Source organism: Arvicanthis niloticus, chromosome 3 (genome assembly GCF_011762505.2).
Source record: "Arvicanthis niloticus isolate mArvNil1 chromosome 3, mArvNil1.pat.X, whole genome shotgun sequence".
NCBI classification, from domain to species: domain Eukaryota; kingdom Metazoa; phylum Chordata; class Mammalia; order Rodentia; family Muridae; genus Arvicanthis; species Arvicanthis niloticus.
The window spans coordinates 137062225-137087530 of record NC_047660.1 but is presented as its reverse complement, the minus strand read 5'-3'; the positions used below and the strand labels follow the sequence as shown (position 1 = coordinate 137087530).

At 56.5% G+C, this 25306-nt stretch overlaps 1 protein-coding gene across 3 annotated transcripts; it reads left to right on the top strand.

Moving 5' to 3' along the window:
- The first annotated feature begins 8276 nt into the window (after positions 1-8276).
- On the top strand, positions 8277-24751 carry Sema6b (semaphorin 6B). Of its 3 annotated transcripts, none has more exons than XM_076931991.1 (17): positions 8277-8419; positions 15558-15710; positions 15805-15928; positions 16631-16691; positions 16835-16897; positions 17191-17292; positions 17589-17679; positions 18253-18372; positions 18848-18936; positions 19613-19830; positions 20483-20614; positions 20969-21118; positions 21444-21626; positions 21710-21859; positions 22250-22327; positions 22453-22511; positions 22929-24751. In XM_076931991.1, the coding sequence occupies exons 2-17, from the start codon at positions 15587-15589 to the stop codon at positions 23843-23845; spliced, it is 2661 nt and encodes an 886-aa protein (XP_076788106.1). In that variant the 5' UTR covers positions 8277-8419; positions 15558-15586; the 3' UTR covers positions 23846-24751. The 3 variants fall into 3 exon arrangements, with proteins under 3 accessions (XP_076788106.1, XP_034354924.1, XP_076788105.1); XM_034499033.2 differs by lacking the exon at positions 8277-8419 and adding an exon at positions 14524-14825; XM_076931990.1 differs by lacking the exon at positions 8277-8419 and adding an exon at positions 14665-14790.
- Positions 24752-25306: the final 555 nt, after the last annotated feature.

The following is a 25306-nucleotide window of genomic DNA, read 5'->3' as shown; positions in this document are numbered from 1 at the left end:
GTACAAAGCCCAATGTCTGCAGAGACTCCTTGACTTCATGCACAGGTACCAGGGGACTCCAAAGTCCTGTCAGGTCACTTGGAGCTCTGTGCCTGATGCTGGGGATGGAGGACCTGGCAGAACAGGTGCCCCATGATGGAGCCCCTAGTGCAGATATAGGGATGGGGGCACGTGGCAACTGAGGTCAGGGCATGGAGGCCTAGGCAGGCACATCGGGAAGTTGGGGGATCCCAGAAGTCTTCCTACACCCTGAGGACTCAAGGTATCAGTGACTTGCAGAGAATAGGATGGCAAAGCCCTGGGGCAGGAGGATCCTGGGCTACCCAGTTCTGGGTTTGCTGTGCATCTCTGGGCCTAAGGCTCCACCTGCAAATGGGGGCTCACCACAGTGTCCAGCAAAAGTGTCCACCTGGAGGCTGGGGAGCCGGCTCGGCCAGTAAAGTTCTGTGCAAGTATAAGGACTCAGAGCACATACTTAGGTGAGGCAGAGCCTGGGTCTCAGCTCTGGAGGTAGACACGGCCCAGTCCTGGCCTACGTGCTGAGTTCCAAGCCAAGGAAAGAGTGTCATCTCTGATGTCCACGCATGGGCACACGCACACTCTCAGTCATGCATTAGAAAGGGGTGAGTTCTGCTGGCACCAGGCATACGCTAGGTGTTCCATAAATGCTCCCCAAAGGTTCATAGTGGAGTTGACTTTCCAGGCATGACTAGAGAGAAGAAGTCGGGGCAGGTGTTCAAGGGGACTTGTGGCCTGGTTTTCTGGCCAACACATCCCCTACCCCGGCCCCTCCCCTGGGCCACCCAGCCCAGCAGCTGTCCCTCCTCATGTGTAGTGGCCTGTCAAACCAGAGCATCTGTTCCGGAACACCTGGTGCTATGCTTCCAGGGATTTGGGAGTTACAAGTCCACGGAAGTTCAGCTGCCACAGAGGCTTAACCCTGGAGCCTGGCGCCAGCCAGGCCCTCAGAGGCCTGACGCCGGCCCACTTGACCCCACAAAGAGCCTGACTTCACTCCCAAACCTAGCTCAGCTCCTAGCCTTCAGGCCTGCCGGGCTGTGTGATGCTGACTGACTTGGTCTCTCTGGTCACCCACTGTCATGGTAGTTACCATATAGCATCAGAGGCTAGTAAGGAGAGGGTTCCCCATTTCTTAATAAGATCCTTTTCTTTGAAGGTTTTCTGGCCGGGCGGTGGTGGCGCACACCTTTAATCCCAGCACTTGGGAGGCAGAGGCAGGCGGATTTCTGAGTTCGAGGCCAGCCTGATCTACAGAGTGAGTTCCAGGACAGCCATGGCTACACAGAGAAACCCTGTCTCGAAAAACCAAAAAAGAAAAAAGAAAAAAAGAAGGTTTTCTGAACTTCGGGGACTGAGGCACAGGGGCAGCACCACCATCCTGCCTCTTGCCTCTAGCGCCCCAGTGGTGGGATCACAGAAGTGAGCCACTAAGGGTCATACTATGCTGAGGATAGAAGCCAGGGCCTCAGGGGTACTCAGAGAACACTCTGCCAGTTAGCTGTAGTCATAGCCTCGGTTTGGTCTCTTGAGACAAGTTCTCACTCTGAAGCTCACTTAACCTGACTATCCTCCTGCCTCCACTTCCCAAGTGCTGTGAACCTATGGCTGGTATGGCTTGAATCATCTAATTCCCCTCTAGAGACAAGTGACAACAAGGGACATAGAAATTAGTCCCCTTTTATACATACAGGCCCAGAAAGGTTAAGCATTTGACCCAAAGTCACACAGCCTTTCAGGGGTAGCACCTGCTGGGATCAACAGTATGCTTCCTAGTGATGTCATCTTTTATATGATATCAAAGGCTGATGTCACAGACTGAAGAACTGGGCTAAAATGTACAGCTAAGGGCTAGGGTAGGGTGCAGAGTGCTTGCTCACCCAGCATGTCCAAGGCTCTGGGTTCCCTCCCAAGCCATGGTGCTGCATGCCTGTCACACCAGAACTGGGAGACAGGAGACTAGAGGATCAGGATTCAAGGCCAGCTTTGGCTACACAGGGAGGCAGAAAGCATCCCAAGATACTGATTCTTAGAATCTGTATATCAGGGCCTACGAGAGGGCTCAGCCGATAAGGGAGCCCATGACTTGAATTTAGATCCTTGGACCCACATGGAAAGGAGAGAACCAACTCCCTCCCAGGTGCTATCTCCTGATGGCAACATGCTGTGACATAAACACATACACACATGCACACACAAAACATCATTAAAATCGTGTGTCGAAGTCATATTGTAAAAGAGGAAACTGAGGCTGGCCCCCTGCCCCTCTCCAGAGCCTGAGGGCCGTCCTGAGTGTACCTGGCCTCCCCCCACCCCCATCTCCAGTCTCCTCTACTCTGAGCAGCGACTCCCAGAACCCTCCTCCTTCCCTCCTTCCACAGCTGCCAAGAACCAGGTCAGCTTCTGAACGGTGGGGACATCAAACAGAATCTATAAATACAGCTTTGGGGGAGAGCCGCCTCCTGCCCCTCCCTGACTTCCGGCTCATCTCTGGCCTGGGCTCCCAGCTCAAGTCCCTGCCCCAGGGGATCACTACTGGAAGGCAGAAAATGGACAGTGCCTCAGTTTCCCCTAAGAGCACATCTCTCCCCCCCCTGTTCTTCCTTCTCCTGCTGGGTACCTATGATGGGAGATATTGTCTTGTAAAATCTTCAGTTCTCTGGAATCTTTTCTCAGGAACTTCTGTGCAGGGCTGTGAACCTTGGCCCTGCCACATCCCCTGCCCTGGGCCTTTGCACAGCTGCTTGGTGCTGGGCCTGGAATACCTAGTTTCCTCATCCTCACCTGGGATTTCTCTGGACATTTGGCCTCAAAGTGTCACCTCCTCAGACATGTCCCTATTGTCACATTAGCTGTCTTCTTTCTTCTTGGCCTCCAGAAAAAATAATTCTCACTAGTCTTCCTCTTATGTACTGCATATTTCTCCCCATCATGGGCCTCAGTTTCCTCATCTGCAAAAATCACACGGGTGTGTAGGCTCCTCCCCTCCTGTGGATGTCACCTCTGTCTGCTGGTAATAGTATGCTAATTAATGCAGAGTTTATGTAAATGAGTCACATGTGTTTATAGGCAGTTCCCCAGTGCTTAGGGGACCTAGGGCCCACTGAGCCTCTGTGGGCAGCAGGCTGAGGGCCTTGGGGATCCATCTTGCTTATGGGAATGACTGTGGGAGTGCTCAGGACATGGGGTTCTCCCATCATTCATACAGGCCCAGGATCTGCCCCAATGAGGGGTGAATCTCCAGACTCAGTGTAAGGGTATGAGGGGAGCCTGGAGCTTGGGCAAGGTGTGCCGTCACCCCACTGCGCAAAGTGTGACCTCACACCCCATCTGGTCCTAGTGTGTGCTAAAACCTTCTAGACCAAGAATAAGCCAGCCCAGGGTGGTGAAGTTGGAATCTCCTCTCAGGCACTTGGTGGAGGCCTTAGTGGAGCACAGGCCCAGGAGGAATCAGAGTGTCGTGCCCTAGGGCCTCTGAGTGACCTTCTCTCTAGATATTCTCCACAGCTTCTCACTATGCTCCACCCAGTCTATTCCAGGATCCTCTTGCCCCAGGGCCTTTGCACAGCCACTTTCTCTCAGTTCTCTTTGGTCTCTACTTGTTTGTTCCCTCAGTGAGACCTGCTGGGACCACCCATCTAAGGTTCCCCTCCTCATTCTCTTCCCTCCTTTTGTGTCTGTCCCTTCTTTGCAACACAGACCAGGATAGACCTCTCTTTTCTTCTTCTTTGTGTCTATCTCCCTGGAATGACAGAACCTTGAAGAGAGAGAGCTTTTGCCCTGTGGTTTCTGTTGCATCCAGAGGTGCTCAATAAATGTATATGGAATAGGTGATGCCTGGGCTCTGCCAGAACAGCATGTGCCCAGCACACAGGAGGTGCACACACACTCAAGTTAGCTGGATAAATAGGGTTTGGTCCAGGTGGGGCACGAAGCATGTGATCCTGAGCTCAGAGCTGCCAGCGTCCCCAGCACATGCTGATGTCAGTGTGACCCATGGCTGGCTTGGTGGCAGGTGCCATACTGTGAGGTCATTCGCACCTGCATCCTCTTTACAGTGGCTCAGTCTCTCCACCTTTTTTTTTTTTTTAATTGTGGGAAAATGCCCATCGCATGGAATTTACCCGTTTAATAACTTTTCACCATCCAGCTTGGCTGTGTGAAGATCGTTCACACACCTTTGCGCTGCCCCCACACTGTCCATCTCCCCCTTCTCCGGGCTGCCGCCCTCCACCTTCCCACTCCCTGTCTCTAGCTGTTAGGACTCCAGGGACCTCCTGAGAGTGGGCCCATGCAATCCTTTTGTATGTGGTTATTTCCCTGAGCGTGGTGACCCAGCAGGACCAATGTCAGGGCCAGGTCAAGATCCCCACCCTTTATTTACGTAACTGTGTAATGTTTCAGTGTACAGCTGGGCAAGGTGCAGGGCTCTTCCTGGCTGCAGCCCTGGATACCTTTGGGGACACTGAGCTCCTCCCCCAGCTTCTAAGGAGTATAGAGTTGGGAGGAAGCTAGATATCAAATTGAGCGCCTACTGTGTGCTGAGCATCTTCAGCAATGACCTCTTGTCAATCAACCTGCTCCTGAAGACAAAGGCAGGGTTTGGATTGCAGTCTCCATGCGTTGCAGACTCCTCTGTGCTCGCCTCTAGCCACTCCAGCTCTGCACTGTGTGTGCAAAGGCCCTGAGGCAGGATCAGAGATGATCTTTCTTCTCAGGGCCCAGGCAAGTGTGATGGTGGCTTTATCAGCATATCCCTCTTACCTTCCAGCTGTGGGGACCAGGACGATGGTTGTCTCATTTGCATATGCAAATGATGACCTGGAGGATGATGGTGATTGGGCTTTTCTGGGGACTTTGCTGGTTAGAGTGCAAATGCTGTAATTGCTTAGATCTCCAAAGAGATCTGCTGAGGCTGGTGGGGAAGGGGCAGGGCAGTCGCAGCCACCCCACCCAGCTCAGCCTCACACATCCTCTCCCCACAGGGGAGGACTCAGAACAACCCCACAGTCCTCTGTCCTGACTTCTGCTTGGCTACAGAAGTGCCAAGTGCCCAGAGTTGTGCCAACTATACAGCAGGTGTATCCATCCCAGTGTGCAAAATGCCCTAGCTGTGGGGCCATAGTAGGTGTTCAAGGGGAGCACATACGCCTACCCAAATCTACAAAGTGCCTTAGTTACAGTGTGCACCACAGACACTCAATAAGTACTCTTGTGGTTACCTGAGTGAGCAAAGTACCTGGGCTATGGTGTACAGCATAGGTGCTCAACAAAGTTGTTCTCAGGGTTATTCAGATATGCAAAGCACCTGTTGTTATGCACACAGTAGGTGCTCAATATGTGCTTCTGAAATGATTGTCTCACAGGAATGCTCCTCTTTTGGCAAGAAGGTCCCCATTGTTACCTTGCCTTACTGGTGGGGAAAGTGGCTGGCATCGGGCTCACCCCACAGCCAGCTGGGCCTCAGTTTCCCCCTCAATTCAAGAAGGCAGGCTTTGACAGCATTTATAGTTCGGCTGCTGTGTCCCCAGTGATTGGGGACACAACAGTGGGCAGGGCAGACCTGGGCCCTGTCCTTGGGTGGGAATAGACTCTAAAAAAATAAATAAACAAGGACAGGCCTGTGTGGCTCAGCAGAGAAACAGAGAAGTGGGGAGTCAGGAGCTGGGGCCTCCGGGGATGAAGGAGCAGGGGTATAGCAGGACCAACCCACAAGTGCACCATGCTTTATCTCCACCCCACGTCCCCCTGGTGGGTTCATCAGCTAATCTAGGTCCCCAGGGTCTCGATTTCCTCACTCAGAGGGTAGAACTATCTATGTTCAGGAATCAGGAGCTGCATACAGCAGGTGCCTAGTATAAGCCCCTCATCATCATTAGGAGTCTGTGCACCCCAGAGGGGACTGGGATTGTTTTGTTATTTTGTTGGTTGCGTTTCATGGGTTTCCCGAGGGTTGCCCGTGGCCTCCAGTTGTGGACATACGCCTCCTACAGCGCATTCTGTCATTCTCCCAACACTGAGAAAAGCCCCAGGAGGGGCCTGGGGTTTAAGGGAGGGTCCCGAGAGGACTAACCCGCCCCAGGGGTCAAAGGACGGAGGAGAGAAAGGGTCAGATCCCGCCGCATCCCTCCCCCATCCCAGGCAGCGTGAGCTCCGGAGACCAGCTGGGTGGACTGAGCAGCGCATCTGTTGCCCGAGCAGCTGCAGCCCCCCGGGGGGGCGGCGAGGGGACTAGGGGACACGCAAACTCGCGTCTGCGCCTCTCAGCTGCCACCTCAGGCTAGGGGGACACCCCAATCTATCCGACCCCGAGACCCTCCCCAGTGGCCGTCGCCCCCCACGTGCCTCTTGTGGGGAAGGGGCTTCAGGAGCGTCTGACGTCACGGGAGGCCTCAGCCAATCACAGCTACCCTTTGAGCAGCCCCGGGGGATTCCCTGGTCACATCCTGGACCTGAGTGATACAGAGTACCGTGGAGTAAAGATGACCCTCCCATCATCTCAAGCTTGGACTCCACGAGCGCCTGGCATAGAGAGGGAAACTGAGGCAGGGGATTGCCTGGATAGGGACCCAGGTGGCCCGTTGCAAGTTGGTTGCCCGGCTCCAGGTGGGCCCAGAGAGGGTCAGAATGCTGCCTGGTGTCACACAGCAAGCAGGGGAGGAGAGGGACTCGCGGGAGTACGAGGATGAGGGAGCGAGTCTTAGCTGTGCCCGTGCCCAGCGTCCTTGGTCCAGAGTCTTTGAGGCTGACTGTCCCTCCTGCGGTCTCCTTAGACCCCCTCGCACCCCTGGGCTGCAAATCGGCCGGGTAGAAGGTGTCGGTAGCCTCGGGCATCTCCAAAATCCGTACTGGAATCCCTGCCGCCTGGAGCAGGGCGCGAGCGCAGCGCTGCGGAAGCAAGGGAAACTGAGGCCCAGGGGGCGGGGCTTTCCTGGAGCTTCACAGCTGAGGGAAGGGTGCTAAGGCTAACTCCGAAGCCTCAGGCAAGGTCCTTCCTTCTTGACTCTGCGTGGACATCAGGTCAGCTCCTAGACCGGCTGGAGCCGGCTGGGGGAGGGCGACTTGACCTCGGGGCCGGTCTGTGAATGAGGCATAATTCATGACCATAGAGCCTTTGTTCAGACAGGTCTCCCTGGGGACAGCTATCCCTACACCCCCACTCTGCCCTGCGCTCCCTGCCAAATCCACCCGTGATCCTCCAGAGGCCCGGTGTCCTCTCTCCTCCCGCTCTGCCGCCCCGGAGGCCACCGAGCCCTCTGCACCTTGACGTCTGCAGCCACTTGGCAGCCCCCCCCCCTGCGCTCAATAAATGTTGTCGGACAAACTGGGTCATAGGCCAAGCTGAGTAGGCTGAGAACTGGCTTCATTCTCTGCCTCAGTTTCTCCACAAAAGCTGTGTCTTGGCTGATATACAGGGAAGAGCAAAGCTGACAGGCCACAGTGAAGGCTCAGCCCGTCGCCACAGTGGTGATACCAGGGAGTCTGCTCCAGCCCCTCAGGATGCCCACAGGTCAGAGTTCAAATCCTGACACCCACAGCCTTGGCTGTCCCAGGCAGCTCACAGTCCCAGCCCCTGGATGGGCTGCGAGGCGGCTCTGTGAGCAGGATTCAACGCCACACACAAGTACAAAAGCAGCTGTGAAGTGCTTACTGTATACTGGAGATGCCCGGAGGTGAGGCAATGCCTAGCCCAATCGGAGAGAGGTTTTCAATCAGTGTTATAGCTGGGATGGGGAGGGGCTTCAGACAGAGGGAAACTGAGGCATGGAAAGAGATACCTTGCTGTCCCAATGTCCCTCAGAAAGTGAGTGTTATCGGCGTGCTGGGGCAGGCCTTTAGCCTAGATTTCACAGGGGAGTCTGCCTTAGTCAATCAAGCATTATAAATAAATAAAGAAGACCTTGGTGGTTTGACTCGATGATGGCATGAGCCACCAGGACCCCATGTCCATGAGGTTCCTGTGTGTAGCTGACCTTCAGACCAACTGGGAATTCACTAGAGTATACAGTAGCAAAACATCTATGGAGCGCCTACAGTATACCGGAGATGCCCAGAGTCAGAACAGCGCCCAGCTCAGTGCGGGAGTCGGTGGTCTTCAGAGCCACTCCCGTGGAGAGAGGTGCGAGGCAGAGAAAGGGAAACTGAGGCCGGGGATGGTGGAGGCGCCCCCTCCCGTCCGTGCTCCGCTCCTTGGTGGTCTGCTCCGGGTTTTGCGGAGCTCCGGGCTCGGGCACTGGGGGCGGAGGTGGCGGAGCTGCGAGTCGCAGCAGCGGCGGCAGAGATGCGGCCCCGGCCGGGACACCGCGCTGCGCCCCCGCGGGAGCCGCCCGCGCGTGGGAGCCCGGGCTGAGGCGCTGCGGGGCCGGGGCCGAGCCGGGCAGGTGCTCGGCCTGCACTGGAGGTGAGTGCAGGGACGGACGCGGGGGACGCACCTTGGACAGATGCACCGGGGACAGATGCGGCGACGGACGCAGGGACAGACGCAGGGACAGACGCAGGGACAGATGCAGGGACAGATGCAGTGGGCATGCACGCACCGGGAGCGCACAGGGCGCGGGCGCCTCGTGCAGCGGCACGGGCCTGGGGGGCCCCCCGCGTGCGGTCGCGGCTCCAGCGCCCTGGGCGGGGCTAACGGGCTGCGCAGCGGGCGGGGATTGCAGCCAAGGCCGGGGCTCTTCGCGCCCGGGCACCGACAGTGGCTTTGAATTATTGGGGTGATGGCCTACTGATGGGGGCGGGGGAGGGGGCGGGACACATAGCCGCGACCTCCCGTGGGTCCCCACGCGGCCCTGTGCACCAGCTGCCCCTGAGCTCCCGGGTACCCGCTGGTATCCTCCGGCCGCGCAACTGGCATGAAGGGGGGGGGTACACAGTCCGCGGCCAACGCCCCCGCTGCAGCACAACCCGAAGCTGGGCTGCCAAGACCCCCCCTCCCAAAGCCTGACAATGGGACAAAGGAGCGTCTCTGGCAGCCGCTCGGGGTGGGTGCCACCGTGGCCCCCCTGGCCGACCGCGGCGCTGATTGGTCCCTGGGGCGGGGGTCACGTGCCCCATTCTGCTCTCCACTGCCGACTTTGGGGCGCCTCCCCAGGGCCGCTGCCAGGCCGAACCCCCCACCTCGGCCTCAGATGGAGAATTCTAGGCCTACAACAGTCCTGAGGTCCGGAGGGATTCCTGGGTCCCAGTTCCTCTCTGCCTGGGGTCTGTCACCCCTCCCACCCCCCACCCCCCGCCTAAGGTCTGTGTCACTCGCATCTGAGGTTCCCAGGTCTCTGTCACCTGCCTGAGGTCTGTGTTGCTCCCCATCTGTGTTGCTCTCCAGGTCTCCGGCACCCTGGCAGAGGTCTGTGTCACACTGACTGACGTCTGTGTCACCCCCAACTTCTTATTTTTTACCTGCCCGACGCCCCGACCCCAAACTGAATGCGATGGTGTTGGGAACCCCAATATTGCAGGCCAGCAAGCTTTGGGTGGAGGAGGATGGCCCTGGAGACAGAATGGCTGGAGGGACTGGCCAGAGCGCCTCTGCCTGGTTACAACGCGTCTTTCTCTCTCTGTGTCTTGGACTCCCGCTTTCTGGCCGATTTTCAGGGTGCACGTTTGCCTTCAGGCTATTTAGAGAGGTTAGAAGTGGGAGAGATCTGAGGTTCAAGGCCTGGACCTGGACATGCCTAATGTTGTCTGGCCTTCTGGCTGGGTGGCCACTGCTCCCTACTTAGTAGATGGCAGGCTGGGGGTGTCTTGTATCTGTAGCGTGTCCAGCAAGGGTACGGTGGCCAAGAGGAGGTGGGGAAACTGAGGCACTGAGCGCCAACCGGGGCTTCCCCGTACTGTGAGGCCCTGAATTCCACAGCAAGAAGGGGAGGCCCGCTCCTTCCATTAACTGAAAACCGAGTGCTAGCGAGTCCGTGTCCTTTCTGAGGGTGGCCCTGGATGTCTCAGGCACTGGCAGGAAGTGGACTGGAACTTTTAGCTCCTCTGTGTGTTCTGGGCAGGTGGTCAGTCTCTGTATGGCCTCCTCAGGACAGGCTCTGCCGGCTCCTCACTCTGCTGCGTGTGTCCCGGGGCCTCCTTGTCCTCCATCCCCTGGGGCTTTCAGCCCTAGTCCTGTCCGTCTGTCTGTCCATTAGCAGAGGGAAGGCAGGTAGGCAGCTGCCCTTGGAGGAGGTGACGTCAGCCTGCGGACAGGTGAGCCGGACAGAAAGGTGACTGGCGTCTCCTGGGAAGACGGGTGTCCTGAGCTGACCCTGGGTGTGGCCCTGGAGGGGGCAGCTGGGAGCACGGACTCTGCCACTCAGCTGGGGAGTGGGAGTACTTCCCAGAGTGGCTGAACTTTCTGAAGTGGGAGGAGACGCTAAGGCTGGAGCAGGAGCTTCATCCCCAGGGCCACGCGGAGTCAGGGAGGGTAGTAGAGGAAGCGAGGGGATGGCGAGGCCTCCGCGCTCGCGGACCTCAAGAAAGGGCTGCTGGGAGCCGGGGCACCGGCGCGAGGCTGCGGCTGCGGCTTCCTGGGACCAGAGTGGGTAGGTGACTTTTAAGTCAGATGAGAGGCCAGGCAGGCTGAAGACTACATTTCCCAGGATGCTCTTGGCTCGGCCCCAAGGAACTTCTTGAATGCTTTCAAGAGCCCTAAGGGGGATTATGGGTTGAGGGGGGAGGGGCTTGGGTGATCAGGGAAGTCAGTCAGTCAGTCAGTCAGTCAGTCAGTCAACAAGCATTCCCAGTGGCTCCTGTGTGCAGTGGTCTGTGTCCGGCTCAGACAGCAAGCCTAACTTGTCTATTTGTTCCTCAAGGCTCTTTCAGACCATGGGAGGGGAAACCGAGGCAGATCCTAGTTCACTGTGCTGTTTACAGTTGGGGCTGGAGTGGAGGGAGCAACTGAAGCTAGGGAATGTTTGATTCTGCGCTGTGACACGGGGAAGGTGCATGGAGAAGGGGCATTGCAGCTAGAGCTGTGACGGATGTGTAGAAGTTGGGTGGGAGGTGGTCACATATTTTCTGACACACAAGAGGCAGCAGAGAGCCCTTGCCAGGATGTGGCTCTTTGCCCAGCAGCAGCCCTCGGATGAAACCTGCCTTCTCTCTGAGCCTCAGTTTCCCCATGTGTCAAACATAGCCAGTGGCCAGGTTTGATAGGGCTGTCCCTAGTAACACGACTGTTGAATTCACAGCCGTGCAAACCAAGTGCACCAGTACTGAGCACCCTGCAGACAGGAACATGAGTGCGGCAGAGACGCAGCCAGGCAAAGACCCCGGGGCAGGGGACACAGCTGTGTGAAAGCCCCAGTTGCGGGATGCAACTTGTGGCTGGGAGCAGGGAGCAGGGAGCAGGGACCATGACTCTGGGACTGGGGACTGCAGGAGTTGGGGACAACTTCATCTCTAGGTGGGTCTCTGTGTGTGGGCTTCAGTCTTCTCACCAGCGAAAAGTCAGAGCAGTCACTGCCCCTGAAACTGAGATGGATGTCCTGTCACATGCTACCACAGGGCTCTGAACATAGTGGATGCTCTGAATCTGAGCTGGGAACACAGTAGGTGCTCCATAAGCATCTGAGGTCTTAAAGGGTCTGGTTCTTAGGTTTTGAGAAGACTCGTTCCCCTGAGGTCGCCCTCACCAGGCCTGAGCTGACTCCTACCGATGGAAGGTTCTTACATCCTTGTTATTGTTCATCCTGTGTGTCTGCCATTGCTGAGCCCTGCCTCACATGAGACCCCTGGTCCGCTCTGACCCCAGGATCTTTCCCCAGGGACCTATTTCCCGCCTTTGTCTTCTTTGGGCTCTTTGGCCAGCACTTCCTGTTCCCAGCAATCCTTGGTAAGGCCCCGGCTGCCGGTCACCCTGCATATCTTAGGTGTCCCTATATCAGACGTAGGTGGAGACTGAATGGTCACATATTATGTAGGGGTGGGTTCAAAGGTCGCTGCAGGACAGAGTCACCTCACTCTTCTCTCTGCCCCACCATACGCTGGGATGTGCTGTGTGACTTTGGCCAAGTAGTGCAACCTGTCTGAGCTCTGTATTTTTTATGGTCTCAAGGCTGGTGTGGGCATGCAGTGGGTTCACACCTATGGGGAGCTTGGCACATCATTTATTGAGTATTTTCTGTATACCTGCTGTAGTGCCAAGGCTGGGGCATCTGTCACACTGTTCCAGGTGATACCACTGGCCATGCTGGGCTCAGTGACTGCTGTATTCCGGCCCATGTTAGGCTCAGGGACACAGCAGTGACCGCCAGGGCAGACCCTCCCTTCCTGGAGGACACACCAAACTCAGAGATACCCTTTCAGCTAGTCAATTATTATGTCCCACCTATATACACTTGGATAACTTCCTGAGGGTGGGTGCAGGTGCTACAGGCCTGTCTCATGGATGGAGAAACCAAGGCTCCAGTAATGAGGAACTCCAAAGAGGTCCATGCTGAATGGGACATGAGGCTGTGCCCCCTTTCCTGTTGTGTCAAGTGGGGCCTGAGAGGCAGCTGGAGGGGAGCTGTAAGGAGAGCCGGTAACTAGACCAGGCCAGCTCAGGGGCCTGGCTGCCCCACAGTCACTCGATCCCCCTGGGGACACCAACAGCACAGCCGGAACCTTGAGGCAGTGGGCCTGCAGGGAACACCGTGCTGCAGAGGAGGAGGCAGAGGATTGCAGTCAGCAGAGGGTCTCTGTGTCCCTCGCGGAGTCCAGAGAAATCCAGGAAAGTGGCATCATCGGGGCCTGGGGTCACAGACCAGGTGAGGAAGGGGAAGAGTGTGGAAAGTATGGCTACGATTTGCTTGGTGTCTGTGGAATGGTGATCAAGAAGCCCATGGAAGCAAGAAGGACCGAAGTTAGATTCAAAGTAGAACTTGCCTAAAGAGGCCTGAGGATGGAGTGTGGATCCGCCCTGGCCCTTGGGGTGCTGAGTGGCTAGAGAAGATTGTAGAACAACTATTATCTAGGGAGTGTTCTGCCCCTCAAGGGATGCTTTTGACATCTGAGACATTTACAGTTGTCACAGGCGCCTGGCACACAGTGAGTGGCAGCCAGAGTCCAGAAGTGGCCATTTTCAGTCACAGGTCACAGAGCTGAGTTAGGGTTTGCTTGAGAACCACAGGCACAGGCCGTTCCATCCCACATCCCGAGCCTCCGTTTCCCCACACAGCCAATGAATTGGGCTATCTCATGACCCGGAGTCTCTGGAAGCCACTGGTGGGAGAGGTTCGAAGGCAGGTGCTGGGGTGTGCACCCTGAGACAGGTGTGGGTGGCCCTCTCACAGCTGGGACATTTGCCTCGGGTGAACGCACACCTGGGGCATGTAGGTGGTCTGACTTCTGGGGAGGGACTGGCCTGAGCAAGCAGACAGTGGGTGTGTGGCAGAGGCCTGAGGTGGGTAGGAAGCGATGCTACGTGTTGATCATTTATTCACACAACAAGCGATTATTGTGCACCTACCTGGGCGCCTGCCTGTTGCCCAGCAGGGCGTCAAACTTATGCAAAGGCCCCAAGGCCGGGCAGTGCGCTGTGGGAAGAGGGAGACTTGGGTGGGATGGCAGGGCTGAAGGCTGAAGGCTGAGGGCTGAGGGCGGACGCGGCGCTCGCAGGCGCCCCCTCGTGTCCAGAGCGTGAGGGCCGAGAGGACATGGCGGCAGAGCAAGCCTGGGCGTTGATGGGGGAGAGAGGCCCACGGTTTCCTTCCTTTTGCTGTGTGCTGGAGAACTTTGTGGTGGAGCCGAAAATGTGTTACAACTGTAGCGTGAACATGGGGCTGTGGGGATCCAGGCTGCGTGACAGGGAGGGGGCGTGGCGGAGATGTCCTGTGCGGTGCATGGAGGGGCTCTGACATGCAGGGATGCTGCAGCGTGTCTGAGACGGGTTAAGACCCCGAGTTCAATGGTGACGCCTGAAGACTCAGCCCGCCATAGCCAGGAGGGGTAGGGGCCCGGCTGAGAACCTGGAGACCATGTAGGATGGAGTGCCAGCAGGACGAGGTGATTCAGGGCTCAGGGGTAGATCTCAGGAAGGTTGAGGTCAGCCTGGTTTACATCGTAAGATTCTGTCTTAAAACATTTCATATTTATTATTCTATCTTATTTGGGGGGGGGGTCAGAAGCTCTCGTTGAACCCAGAGCTCCTCAGAGCAGCTTCCGTGGCTGCTGAGTCTGGAGCTACAGAATCAGACCTTGTCCCAGGAAGAAAAGTCAAAGAGCTGGGGGCGTGGCTTGTAGATTGGGCCGCTCCCTCCCCCTCGAATCCCCCAATGGTGGACTGGGAGCGTGGTCAGGAGTGGAACCCTACCTAGAATCCCCACCACCGTCCCCCGTGATGGGCTGGGGGCGTAGTCAAGAGTGGAACCCTGCCTAGAATCCCCAGTGAGGGTCTGGGGCCGGTAGCAGGGGGTTAGGATGGCCACAGTGCAGACAGAGGTCAGCCTCTTGGAATCTGGGGTCATGGGGCGGGTACAGGGGGACAGCACAGGGGAGGAGCCAGTTTAGGAAGCTCATAAGGAAGTAGGCTCATGTCCCAGAACACACGTACCAGATCTGAGTCACAAACCCTGGAAGCTAGGGTCAGGCAGAGGAAGCCGTACAAGGTCTTCCTGTTTTTGTGGCCCTGACCGTTAGTTAGAACAGGGGCTGATGCTGCCTGGGGCTGATGTTCCCTCCATCACCCCCACCCACTGTGGCTCATGATCTCCAAGGTCAGGGGAGGGCTGGGAGACACCTCTGCCGCCTGGATGGGGAAACTGAGGCCCAGAGTTTGTTGGAGATTGACGAAGCTGCTGAGAATCTCATGTGGGTTGTCTCGAAATGGACTGTACTCCTTTCTGGTAGGGAGGTGCTGCCCTGTCCCGGGGTCCCCAGGTTTGGAGGGCTGGGGTTCCACGTGTTTTTACACACCTCAGGATTCCTCAGTTAAGAATGAGAGCATAAGGAAGTGGCCCAAGGGGACAGGAAGTCAAACCCACCAGCGAAACCAAGGCCTCTGCACGCTGCTACGACTCCAATCGCTAATGATGTGGTTTATGAAATGCAAGGGGCTTTTAATTCTATTATGTTTTGTTCAGCCTTTAAGTTGGAAATACGGTCCCTCTTTGTGTATTTGTTCTAACTGTGTGGTCATTTGTTTTTATCGTGGGGTCTTGCTATGTAGACCAGGCTGTCCTAGAACTAATGATGCTCCTGCCTCAGCCTCTCCAAGGCTGGGATGACAGGCTTTTGCCACGACACCAGGCTCTAAGGCTTTTAGCGTTTTAATTTGAAGGGTTTTTTAAAAATGCTTTTTGAGGTTGGGTTTTTAAACGCATGTTTTAAGATAATATCCATTATTGTAATTCTCGTGATTAATTTTTAATTACCTAATGCATTTTCTGTTGCAGCTATTTCCTGAGAATTTTACTCACATGTGGTCTTAAAGTCGCTTATTAATTAAATAACATCTGAGCGTCGTTATTATTATCAATGCTATTTTTACTCTGGAAGGATGGGAGGGACTTGCGCGCCCCCTACCGGCCTCTTATGAAACTTCGGGCCGCTCCACACACCGCCCTCCTGGCTTGTAGGTGTCATCTGTGGTCATCTGGTCCTCACCATGTGGACCCCGAGAGCGCCCCCTCCACGCCCGGCTTTGCTGTTCCTCCTGCTGTTGCTCCTGGGGGTCACGCATGGCCTTTTCCCAGAAGAACCACCTCCACTCAGTGTGGCTCCCAGGGACTGTGAGTCTGGGGAGTGATGGGCAGGGCTGTGTCAGGGTCTCAGGTGGACAGGGTCTTGTTTCCATACGAATCCTCTTCCCACTCCCTCCCCTAGACCTGAGCCATTACCCGGTGTTCGTGGGCAGCGGGCCTGGTCGTCTGACCCCTGCAGAGGGTGCTGAGGACCTCAATATCCAGAGAGTGCTACGTGTTAACAGGACACTGTTCATCGGGGACAGGTATGCAAATGTTACGGAGCCCAGAATTGCATATTTGAGGGGTCCATGATAGGCCTATTACTTGGCTGGAAAGTGTGACCCCCATGGTGCTGAGTTTCAAGGTTATTCCATGCTGCTTTAAGGCGATTGAACACTGAGTTTAAAGGTGCTGTTGGGTGGTGTGTGTGTGTGTGTGTGTTTGTTTGTTTGTTTGTTTAAGGCAGAATTTCTCTGTGTAGTCCTGGCTGTCCTGGAACTCACTCTGTAGACTAGGCTGGCCTGCAACTCACAGAGATCCCCCTGCTGGGACTAAAGGTGTGTGCCACCACCGCCCAGCTTAGGCCTGAGTTTTAAGGGCGTTGGATGCTGCATGACGCATGCGTTAGGGACAATGTCTAGGACACAATTTACTGGGTGTCTAGACAGAGTGATGGAGAGGAACGCAGAAGAGAAGTTGGTCTTGGACCCAGTCAAGAAGCTGACTCACAGGCGCCTCCTGCTGGTGGCTCCCCAAAGCTGGGTCAGTGCTGAGGCCTGGATGTGTCCAAGGTTGGAGGTTAGAGGCTGGACATGGCGGCAACGTGCAGACGGAGAAGGGGGTGGGAGTGGGAAAGATTTCAAGGGCAGAAATCACAATACAGACCAGGAGCGATGTGGGCGCCAGATGGGCATCATGCTTACCGTGATTGGGCTGAAGGTGATCGGGTTTCCGCTCTCCTGCAGAGACAACCTGTACCAAGTAGAACTGGAGCCGTCCACATCCACGGAGCTGCGGTATCAGCGGGTGAGGAAGACGGAGCGTATGCGGGTGGGCGTGGGGCAGAGCTCTTTGAGGGGAAACGGAGTCCAAGACGGACTTGGGCGGGAGAAGGGATCTGAGGGATGCTGAGGACCGAAGTCCCTTCACCACACTTTTTTTTCTGGTAGAAGCTTACCTGGCGCTCCAACCCCAGTGACATCAACGTGTGTCGGATGAAGGGAAAGCAAGAGGTTAGACGGACCTGTCCTTGTCCTGGCCTATACCCATCCTACCCGCCCTGGCCACGTTCCTAGTAGGGCCTCAAACTTCCCTGCAGCCTCAGGGTGATTCTTCCATCTCAGAGGAGGCGCTCCAAGCTGTTATTGTTATGCTCAAGGAATGGTGCCTCGGTTGCCACAGTCAGTCTACCCTGGCCACACCCAACCTCCTTCATCCCACAGGAATTAACCCCATCCCTTGGGTCAGCCTTGACTGCGCTCCCAGGCTGAGTCCCGTGCACCTCCTTCCTTCTTCCCCACCCCAGGGTGAATGTCGGAACTTTGTCAAGGTGCTCCTGCTTCTGGACGAGTCCACGCTCTTCGTGTGTGGCTCCAATGCGTTCAATCCCGTCTGTGCCAATTACAGTGTGAGTCTCAGCCCTTCCAAGACCCCAAGGATGTGCTTCACCCTCCATCGACCCTGTGTTTCCCAGCCATGCACAGCCCTATGCTAGGCCTGCCAGGCTTGTCCCCCTTTTCTTGCAAGACTCTGGCAATGGACCATAGACTCGGGCCCATTCACAGACCAGGAAACTGAGGTCCAGAGAGGTTAATTGCCTGCCCAGAATCACACAGTAATGTAGCGTGAAGCTAGGGTTCTGCCTGGAGCGGAGGGCCGGGGAGAGTGAGGAGATCTATTGCTTAGATCCTGTCCTCCCTGCAGATGGACACGCTGCAGCTTCTTGGAGACAACATCAGCGGTATGGCCCGCTGCCCCTACGACCCCAAGCATGCCAATGTTGCCCTCTTCTCAGGTGAGTGATTCTTGCTGTTGACATGTCCAGTCCCAAGAAAGGCATTTTCCATTCCTAAAATCTGGTCACTCAGAGGCAGCTGGGAAATGGGCAGAATCTAAGGGGACATGGTCAGGGTCAGGGTCAGGATGGTGGCTAGGCTGAGCTGGAGGAAGAAATTTAGCCTGAGATCAAGGTTCAACCAGATTTACTCTCATCCTGGGACTCAGCCTGAGATTCAGGCTCATTCAGTCATAGGATCATGTTGGGATCCAGGCTCAGCCTGTTGACAGTCCACACTAGGCTGAGGTTCTGATTTTTGTTCCTGCCCACTCTGGTCTTTCTATTATGATTCTTCTTGTTTGTTGTTTGGACCTTCTGTTGTTGATGTTGTTGTTGTTATGATTTTCTGAGACAGGGTTTCTCTGTGTAGCCCGAACTGTTCAGGAACTCACTCTGTAGACCAGGCTGGCTCAAACTCAGATATCCACCAACTCTGCCTCCTGAGTAATGGGATTCAGGCCTAGCTTCTCTCTGGGCCTTCCCAGTCTAATCCCAATTTGCCTCCCTCACACCCTCCTCCCCGATGTCCAGATGGGATGCTCTTCACAGCCACGGTGACTGACTTCCTAGCCATCGATGCCGTTATCTACCGCAGCCTTGGGGACCGGCCCACACTGCGCACAGTAAAGCATGACTCCAAGTGGTTTAAAGGTGAGGCTCTTGTAGAGGTGGCATTTACCTGACACCTCCAACAAAATAAGAGTCCCAGAGATCAGGAGAGAAGAAGAATCTCCTGATCTTTTAAAATATGAAACTAGATGGAAGATTTTGGTGTAGAGCCTGCTGGTAGCGGGGGTGGGGGGTGGGGTGTGGGGTGGGGGTTTGAGCCTGAAGTAGGGCAGGGCAGGAAACTGGGAAGCTGAGTTCTCCACCAAATAGGGAGGAAGGTGTCACAAAACAGCAGAGATTGCATGGAAACAATGGACATGGTAGTTTTTTTACTTAGGACCCCACTCACCACCCCCCTGAAAAGCCAAACTGGGTTCAGTTTATTTTGGCTATGTGGCCACTCTAAATGTCCTCCTCCCAGTAAAAGGCACCGCTCACAGTGTGCTCTGGTGACCTTCCGAGCCCCAGGGACCCCTTCATGATGAGTGAGGCTGTATCCAACACCTTCTCTCAACAGAGCCGTACTTTGTGCACGCGGTGGAGTGGGGAAGCCATGTCTACTTCTTCTTCCGGGAGATCGCCATGGAGTTTAACTATCTGGAAAAGGTTACACTGCAACCTCTGCGATGCTTGGGCCCAGGACGTTAGCTGAGAGGCTCAGGCAGGGAAGGTGGACAGAAGGTCTAATCCATGAACTCCACCTGGGTCAGAGGAACCAGTGTTCACATAGTGTCCCCTCCAGTGAGGACCAGTCTATGAGACTGAAAGACCTTTAAGGAGGAACTGAGGAGCTTGAAGGCTTTGTAGTGAACAGTGTTGGAGACATTGATGTCATGAGGCACCACAGTTCCTGTCCATCATCCATCCCTCAACCCTGTCTCACTGACACATGACCACAAGCCCAAGTGTTTATTCTTCAGCCCTTCCAAGAACAATTAACCTGAGTCTGGCCACAGTCCACCCATCCATCTATCTATCCATCCATCTATCCATCCACCCACCTACACATCCATCCATCCACCCACCCACCCATCCATCCATCATCCATCCCTCCCTCCATCCTTAAACACATCCACTCACCCAGCCATCTTCCCATGCGTCTATGTTTTGCCTTGTTGCCTGTACCACACCTGTCCTTGCTGCCTGGTGTCCAGAGTGCGATGGGTAGCAGGTCTCCCTTAGAGTCCTTTGGAAGAGAAGTTCCTCTGTCTGCCATGGCAGGCAGTACTCATTTCTACATCATGCTAACTTGGGGTGTTCCTGGTGCCTGCTGCTTGTCCAGGTGGTGGTGTCCCGCGTGGCCCGTGTTTGCAAGAATGACGTGGGCGGCTCCCCACGAGTGCTGGAAAAGCAATGGACTTCCTTCCTGAAGGCCCGCCTCAACTGCTCAGTGCCTGGGGACTCGCACTTCTACTTCAATGTCCTGCAGGCTGTGACTGGTGTGGTGAGCCTGGGCGGCCGTCCGGTGGTCCTCGCTGTCTTCTCAACTCCTAGTAACAGGTCAGCCTTGCTGGCAGGTGCCCGCTGGGGGCGTTTGTTGGCCAGAATCCCAGTGTTCGCACATTCAGTCAGCAAATAGTCTTTGTGTCCTGTACTGGACAGCACTGGTCCCAGGGGACCTCTATGCCAATCTGGGGCCAAAGACCGAAAGAGACACCTGGAGTCCTCTCAACCTACAGGACATGGCAGGACGGAGGGACACTGAAGGAGGGACACTGGGGTGTGGAAGAGGGAATAGTGCATGTGAAGGTTCCAGGACTCTGTGCTGCTCAGAGGGAGGAGGCTTATGTGGCAGGTGTGGAGAGAGACAATGGATTCAAGGAGTATGTTAGGATTGTGGAGGGTTGCACCGTGGAGCAGGGCCTAGACGGGTCTGATCGCACGAGGGAGCCATAGACAAATGAGGATCGGTAGAGACAGGTCAGCAGGCATGGCCCATGGGTACTAAATGTTCAGGAACTGACTACATGCAAAGACCCAGGGCCGAGCGAGGGTCTAGGCAAGCTGCACAGTGGCCCACCTGGGGGTGTTCTGGAGGTAGGAGTGGCTTGTGTCACTCAGATGAGAGAAAGAGCAGGGGACTTTGGGCAGCCATGGGACCCAGAGAAGGCGCCATCCCCAGCCAGCTCAGCACTGCCTCACCCCTCTGCAGCATTCCTGGCTCAGCTGTTTGCGCCTTCGACATGAACCAAGTGGCTGCCGTGTTTGAAGGCCGCTTCCGGGAGCAGAAGTCGCCTGAGTCAATCTGGACACCAGTGCCTGAAGACCAAGTGCCACGGCCCAGGTGACAGTGACTTCCATCTTTACATGGTAGCCAAAGAGTGTCCTGCTCCTACAGTGTCTGGTTTGGGGAAGGCCAGTGTTGGACAAGTAGACAACGGAGGGACACAGGGAAGCTTGTGGAGGAAGACACTAGGAGGTCACCATGAAGGGCCAAGCAGTCAGTGATCTTTATTTGTTGAGGGATAAACTGGGCAGAGGGCAAAAGTGGGTGCCAAGGCCCCAGAGTAGAGGGATCATAATGTACAGAGTGAGTCAGATCAGGGGAACCCTAAGAGTGGGGAGCCATTCAAACCAGTGAATCGGGGCCTCGCTGTGAGGTCCTGGCATCCTCCCGACTCTCCTCATCTTCCCTCAGGCCCGGGTGCTGTGCAGCACCTGGCATGCAGTACAACGCATCCAGTGCCCTCCCCGACGAGATCCTCAGCTTTGTAAAGACCCACCCACTAATGGATGAGGCGGTGCCCTCCCTGGGCCACTCGCCGTGGATTGTGAGAACTCTGATGCGGTCAGTGCTGGGGAGGGGGTATCCCAGTCCTTCACAGTGGGGATAATGGGTCTCAGTCAAGGGCCTTCATTTACCGTGGGGTATGCTGGCAAGAGTAGCTCATGCAAAGACACTGGGATAGGGAGCAGGGGTCACAGCCCTTGCAAAGGGCCTGAGGCAGGACATAGCATGACTTTCTCATGTCATGTACATCAGTGCATATCTGTTGATGTGTACTTGTGTAACTCCTCTGTACCCCACAGGTCAGGGATGTGTGATACCTGAGCTGAGAGGCTGGGGCAAGCTTCAGGATAAACCTGACCTCCAAGTCCATCTTGTGTTCCAGGCACCAGCTGACCCGCGTGGCTGTGGATGTGGGTGCGGGTCCATGGGGCAATCAGACAATAGTCTTCCTTGGCTCCGAGGTTGGCACAGTCCTCAAATTCCTTGTGAAGCCCAACGCCAGTGTCTCAGGGACCACGGGGCCCAGCATCTTTCTGGAGGAGTTTGAGACCTACCGGCCAGACAGGTCTGGGGAGAAGCAGAGAGGTGGGAGTGGCTGGCTGAACAACAGGGTGGGCACACCAGCCTCACTCTTCATTGTGTGCCTAGGTGTGGACGACCCAGCAGCGCTAGTGAGTGGGGACAGAGACTTCTGAGCCTGGAGCTAGATGCAGCCTCAGGTGGCCTGCTGGCAGCCTTCCCCCGCTGTGTGGTCCGTGTTCCTGTTGCCCGCTGCCAGCTGTACTCGGGGTGCATGAAGTGAGTCCCCACCACCACAAGGCCAGTGCAGGGTCGGGAGAGGCAAAGGGAAAGGGGAGAGCCATGTGTTGTTGAAAGGCTTTGGTTCACCAGAGTTCAGAGACAGAGGACACAGCAGCTGTGCAAAGGCCCTGGGGCAGGATGCAGCCTGTGTTGGAGGAGCAGTGGGGAGGCTGGGTGGCTGCTTCAGGGAGGATGGACTGTGTGGGCTCAAATTTCAGCCCAGCCTCATAGCAATGCTTCAGAACTGAACATCCATTTTCTTGTGTAAAAATTGGAGAGAAAGTGCTGGGCCTCCAAGACTCACTCTGAGCCTGCCACAGCTGCAGTGACGATAAGCTACATGGCCCAGGTCCCCTGAGCAGCTGCTTGTTACATGTTCTGTCCTAGGAACTGTATTGGCAGCCAGGATCCGTACTGCGGGTGGGCCCCTGATGGCTCCTGCATCTTCCTCAGACCAGGAACCAGGTATGGGGAAGTGGGACACGTGGGGCGTATCTAACCACCCATGGTCCGTGTGCCCTTCTCTGTGCCAGGCTGGGTATAAAGAGCTCTGTGTTGAGTGTACTTCTGTCCCCTTCTCCCCACCTCAGTGCCACGTTTGAGCAAGATGTGTCCGGGGCCAGCACCTCTGGCTTAGGTGACTGCACTGGTAAGCTGAGAAAGGAACTCCCCTGTGTGCTGTGACACAAGCCAGAGACACTCAGTTCTGGGGATGGAGGGAGGGCGGGCACATCACAGACTTCCTTAGTGAGGTGGGAGCCTTGGAAAGCTGTGAGCTCACCCAGTGCTTACGGTCGCCCTCTGGTGGCTGCTGCAATGAAGGGTGAAAATGAGAGCCACCTCATAGGAAGATGAAAGAAAGATACTGATTCCAGAAAAAAACACGCACAAAGCGTCATGTCATAGGCATAGAGCCCTTGCCTAGAATCCCCTCGTGAGAGGCATGGGGCGTGGTCATGGATGGAACCCCGCCTAGAATGGAGCGTGGCTCAGTGCCTATCTAGCACCAATCTGACTGGCTTCCAAGGCGGGAATGCACTGCCACCTTCTCCCCATCTGTCCCCAGGACTCTTGCGCGCCAGCCTCTCAGATGACCGCGCAGGGCTGGTGTCGGTGAACCTGCTGGTAACTTCCTCAGTGGCGGCGTTCGTGGTGGGTGCCGTGGTGTCCGGCTTCAGCGTGGGCTGGTTCGTGGGTCTCCGCGAGCGGCGGGAGCTGGCCCGGCGCAAGGACAAGGAGGCCATCCTGGCGCACGGCGGCAGCGAGGCAGTTCTGAGCGTGAGCCGACTGGGCGAGCGCAGGGGGACCGGGCCCGGGGGTCGTGGAGGAGCCGGCGGCGGTCCCGGGGGTCCCCCGGAGGCTCTGCTGGCCCCGCTCATGCAGAATGGCTGGACAAAGGCGGCGCTGCTGCATGGTGGCCCTCACGACCTGGACTCCGGGCTGCTGCCCACCCCAGAGCAGACGCCTCTGCCCCAGAAACGCCTGCCCACGACACACCCGCACGCCCACGCCCTGGGGCCGCGAGCCTGGGACCACAGCCACGCGCTGCTGTCGGCCTCAGCCTCCACCTCCTTGCTCCTGCTGGCGCCCGCCCGCGCCCCCGAACAGCCCCCGGTGCCAGCCGAGCCGGGCCCGGAATCTCGCCTCTGCGCCCCCAGATCCTGCCGGGCCTCTCACCCAGGCGACTTCCCGCTCACGCCCCACGCCAGCCCGGACCGCCGGCGGGTGGTGTCCGCACCCACGGGCCCCTTGGACCCTTCGGCGGGCGACGGCCTGCCCGGGCCATGGAGCCCACCTGCAACCAGCAGCCTGCGGAGGCCCGGTCCCCATGGGCCCCCCACAGCCGCCCTGCGGCGCACACACACATTCAACAGCGGCGAGGCTCGGCCCGGGGGTCACCGTCCTCGCCGCCACCCACCCGCGGACTCTACACACTTGCTGCCCTGCGGGACGGGCGAGCGGACTGCACCCCCGGTGCCCTAGGCCGGGCAGATGCCTCGACGGTGCCAACCACAGCGACCCGGGGCGACAGCCTGGGTCACCGAGCCCTACTGGCGCCGAGTGGGGCACGTTCGTTCCCCACCCACGCGCGTGGGGATCCCCTCGCCACAGGGAAGCACAAGAGCCCCCTCCATCCCGGAGGATGCAGGACACGAAGCCCCGGGGTGGGCGGGAGGAGGCAGACCTTTTACCTGCGCATAGACTTTGATTTTTGTTTATTTTGAGGTTTGTTTTTTTTTCTAAGAAATTGCACAGCCCCATTCTTACTTGGGGTGGCGGCCGGGGTGGGGGGTGAGGACGTGGGGTTAGGGGAGGCAGAGCTGCAGACATGAGCCTTCCCGCCTCAACACATCCTCCGTAGAAGGGACCCCCTCCCCGCTCCTGGGCCCCTGCGTGTGTGGGTGTGTGTCCGTGTGCATGGCCTGTTTGTGTGCAAGGGCCCGGGACAGAAGTATGTGTGCGTGTGTGTGAGACAGGGCCGCCGTGGGTGTGCGTGTGTGCGACTCAGAATGTGGGTGGTGGCGCCCTCAGAGACCCTGGCATTGGCTGAGCCAATGTTGGGACTTCTGAAAAGAAGCCCAGGGGATGGGGCCTTCGAGGTGCCGGTTTGGAGTTCAAATCCTGCTCCTGCAGAGGGGACCTGGGGGTTTAGGCTGGGAGATGGGAGAACCTGCTTCTAAAGGGCTTGTTGGGGGTTTGGGAGGGTGGAGGTGGGCAGACACCCCTGTAAATACAGCCCTGGGGTGGTCAGAGAGGCCTATGCCACCCGTCCCCACTTGTGACATCCCCTTTGACCGCCAGCTGACCGTGCATGCCACGTGGCCAGCTGAGTCCAGGACCCTCCCCAGCCCTATCCCTGTCAATAAAATTCTGTTTACATCCACCGGCCCCCCTGGACTCTGGGTCAGCTCTCTTTCCTGGGGTAATTGGGAATACTTAGAGAACAAAGCCTGCTTCTAGTCACACTCGCAGGCAAACAGAGGTTTAGCCTCTTAGAACCCCAGACTGGGAGGAGAGGTCATGTCAAAGCAAGCGTGAAGACCTGGAAAACTTTAAGATGACATGCCAACAAGGAGGAACTAGCTGGGTACAGAGGAAATGGCTCAGTGGTAAAACACTTCCTGTGCAAGCAAGAAGACCTGAGTTTGAATCCCTTAGCACTCACAGAAAAAGCAAGGTGTGGTGGTATATGTCTGTAATTTTAGTACTGGGGAGGCAGAAACAGGAAGGTCCCTGGCCTCTTGCAGGTCAAGCCTAGCCCGGTCATTGAGAGGGCTTGCCTCAGTAAACAATGTAGAAAACCATTGAGGAAGACATCTAGAATCAACCTATGGCCTGTGCAAGTGTGTGTATTCGTCACACATAGATACAGCCAAAGGTGTCCTCAAAGGCAAATGCATAGCCTTGAAATGCATTTTACTCTTGTGGGTTTTGTTGTTGGAT

What these genes read in the sequence shown, in the direction of transcription:
- Sema6b (XM_034499033.2), top strand. Translation starts at nt 14,651, where the DNA reads ATGTTCCCTCCATCACCCCCACCCACTGTGGCTCATGATCTCCAAGGT. An exon ending in GAGACCTACCGGCCAGACAG is followed by an intron (nt 21,627 to 21,709) that starts GTCTGGGGAGAA and finishes TTGTGTGCCTAG; the next exon opens with GTGTGGACGACCCAGCAGCG. An exon ending in TGGCTTAGGTGACTGCACTG is followed by an intron (nt 22,512 to 22,928) that starts GTAAGCTGAGAA and finishes ATCTGTCCCCAG; the next exon opens with GACTCTTGCGCGCCAGCCTC.